A 2,528-nucleotide genomic window follows, 5' to 3' on the forward strand; every position below is an offset into this window, starting at 1 on the left:
CATAGATCGTCGCCGCGGTATGTGAAATTCCTTCTTCACCTCCGGTGGTCTCCACAGCCACATCTGCCGCGCCCTATCGCTTCTCCCATGTGCAACAGCACCTTGCCATTGTACGGGAATCCGCCACCCGGCACCCGCCCCTCCATGTCTAACTTAGTACTCCCTTCATAAATTAATATAAGAGTGTTTAGATCATTAAAATAGTGCATTTTAGATTAGTTTACAGTATAGAGGGAGTAGAAAATTGAGAAGAGTATGTCCCCGGTGCCCCCTCTTCTACGTCATGATCGTAATATAATTAGCGGGATAGTTTCCACTTTCCCTTTGTGGTAGTCGAAGCATCGCATGTGTGCATAATTTTCTATCAGCTCTATCCGATCTCGAGAACAGAGATGAAATGAGGCTGGGACACGTTGATCAAACACAAGACTCCTACTTGGCCTTGGGCACTGGCCTCCGCATGTGCCGTATCAGCTAGCTCGTGATATGCAGGGTGATGGAGCTTCGCCAAGGTACGGACGCGTCACACCGCGTGTCCTTTCTACGTGGCGGCCATGGACGTGCTCCGGCGCGCGACGTGTCCCCGGCCTTGTCCCGTAGGTGCCGCCTATATAAACGCCCCCCGCTCTGACCTATGCCAGTCAGACACACAAAGTTGAGCAACAGCCAAAGTGATACGTACTAAGTACTAAAGATTATCTTGTCAGTTTGTTTGAGCCAGTTTATAGTACGTGAGAGATGGCATCCAACCAGGAGCAGGCGAGCTACCGCGCCGGCGAGGCCAAGGGCCACACCCAGGTACGTAGTACGTCTTCTCCATGGATGCCGTCGAGAAAATGCTGCCGCGTGCGCCGCGTCTCAAACGTTGTGCTCGTCCGTGGTATTGATGTTTGCAGGAGAAGGCTGGGCAGGTGATGGGCGCGGCCAAGGACATGGCGTACGAGGCCAAGGACCGGGCGGCGGGCATGGCCGGGCACGCGTCCAGGCAGGGGCAGGGAACCACGGAGGCCACCAAGCACAAGGCCGGCGAGGCCACCGACAAGGCGTCTCAGACGGCGCAGGCGGCCAAGGACAAGGCTGCCAGCACGGCGCAGGCCGCCAAGGACCGCACCGTCGAGAGCAAGGACCAGACCGGCAGCTTCCTCGGCGAGAAGACGGAGATGGCAAAGCAGAAGGCGGCGGAGACCGCCGAGGCGGCCAGGCAGAAGGCGGCGGGGGCGGCGCAGTACACGCAGGACAGGACCTACGACGCGGCGCAGTACGCCAAGGAGTCCGCCGTCGCCGGCAAGGACAAGACCGGCAGCGTGCTCCAGCAGGCCTGCGAGACGGTGGTGAACGCCGTGGTGAGAGCCAAGGACGCCGTGGCCAACACGCTGGGCATGGGCGGCGACAACAACACCAACGCCACCAAGGACACCACCACCGAGAAGATCACCAGGGATCACTAGATGCATGCGCTCGCGCTTAATTTGCTTTCGTTTCCTTCTCTTGATACACATTTTTCGTTCGACTTTCATGATTTCCGGACGCACATCTTGTTGTAAAACTGTGCTGCTCAGTGCCTGGCCTCTTGGGTCCGTATGAATGTCTGACGGGAGATGTATCTTTGTGTTCGTCAGACTTCTCTTTTCAAGTTCTATTATGCTGTAATCATAATACTAATAAAGATCTACTACTTTGTTCCGATGAACTGGGTGAGCAGACATGTCTCATCCAAGAACGATGCAGCAGCGGTCACATCAAATCGAGTCAATTCTCGCGATGATATAACCCGTCAGAACGTCGGAACAAACACGTACGTACACACACGAGTCATTTTGACGATGATGCAACCTTCTTAATCTAGCTTCTCCCTCGTCAAATCAAGCCTCTGGCTTTTCCCAGTGCCATCACCAATCTTGATATTCATCTTGAGAATGTGTTCACTGGCGCTGGAATGAACTCATCTTCTTCAGGTTCAACAACATACTATATGCAATTCCTTTCGTACATGTTTTTCAAGCAGAATTATATGGTCTCCATAAGCAAGCAGTGTTTTTTGTATCTTCTCTGTTTCACCTACCATTGCGGAAGCATGCAACTCCAGGCTGATGGCCATTAAACCACCACTGCGTTGCTACGGGCTATACTGTATATAAATGAATCAGGGCTATACTGTATATAAATGAATCAGACAAATTATTGATATTGAATCTTATTTCTCGGACAGGTTCCGCGATCTAGTGTAGCATAAACATGGCCATATTGAAGGGCTATACTGTAATACACCAACCTCAAGGTTGACGGCAGGTTCCCGCGATCTAGTGTAGCATAAACATGGCCATATTGTAGGGCTATACTGTATATAATAAAGGGGAATTGTTTTCACTATATGTATGATACACTTTATGATACACTGTATGAAAAATGTAACAATGCGACAGTCCAGGCTCCCACAAATCCAAACCATATTGAGGAGAAAAATGTCTAAACTATGAACCCTGTTATCTCCAACACGCATACCCAACATAAAAACTCCACCCCATAAC

At 51.2% G+C, this 2,528-nt stretch overlaps 1 protein-coding gene across 1 annotated transcript; it reads left to right on the forward strand.

Annotated features, from left to right (window-relative positions):
- Window positions 1-650: 650 nt before the first annotated feature.
- Window positions 651-1,690, forward strand: LOC123180311 (late embryogenesis abundant protein 19). Its single transcript, XM_044592334.1, has 2 exons — window positions 651-798; window positions 897-1,690. Exons 1-2 carry the CDS (start codon window positions 739-741, stop codon window positions 1,446-1,448), a joined length of 612 nt encoding a protein of 203 aa, XP_044448269.1. The 5' UTR covers window positions 651-738; the 3' UTR covers window positions 1,449-1,690.
- The last annotated feature ends 838 nt before the right edge of the window (window positions 1,691-2,528 follow it).

Source organism: Triticum aestivum, chromosome 1A (assembly GCF_018294505.1).
Source record: "Triticum aestivum cultivar Chinese Spring chromosome 1A, IWGSC CS RefSeq v2.1, whole genome shotgun sequence".
In the NCBI taxonomy this organism is placed as follows: Eukaryota; Viridiplantae; Streptophyta; class Magnoliopsida; order Poales; family Poaceae; genus Triticum; species Triticum aestivum.

Excerpts from the sequence above, each read along its gene's own strand:
- LOC123180311 (XM_044592334.1), top strand. The coding sequence starts at position 739 with ATGGCATCCAACCAGGAGCAGGCGAGCTACCGCGCCGGCGAGGCCAAG. Across the intron at positions 799-896 it reads AGGCCAAGGGCCACACCCAG|GAGAAGGCTGGGCAGGTGAT; the intron begins GTACGTAGTACG and ends TGATGTTTGCAG.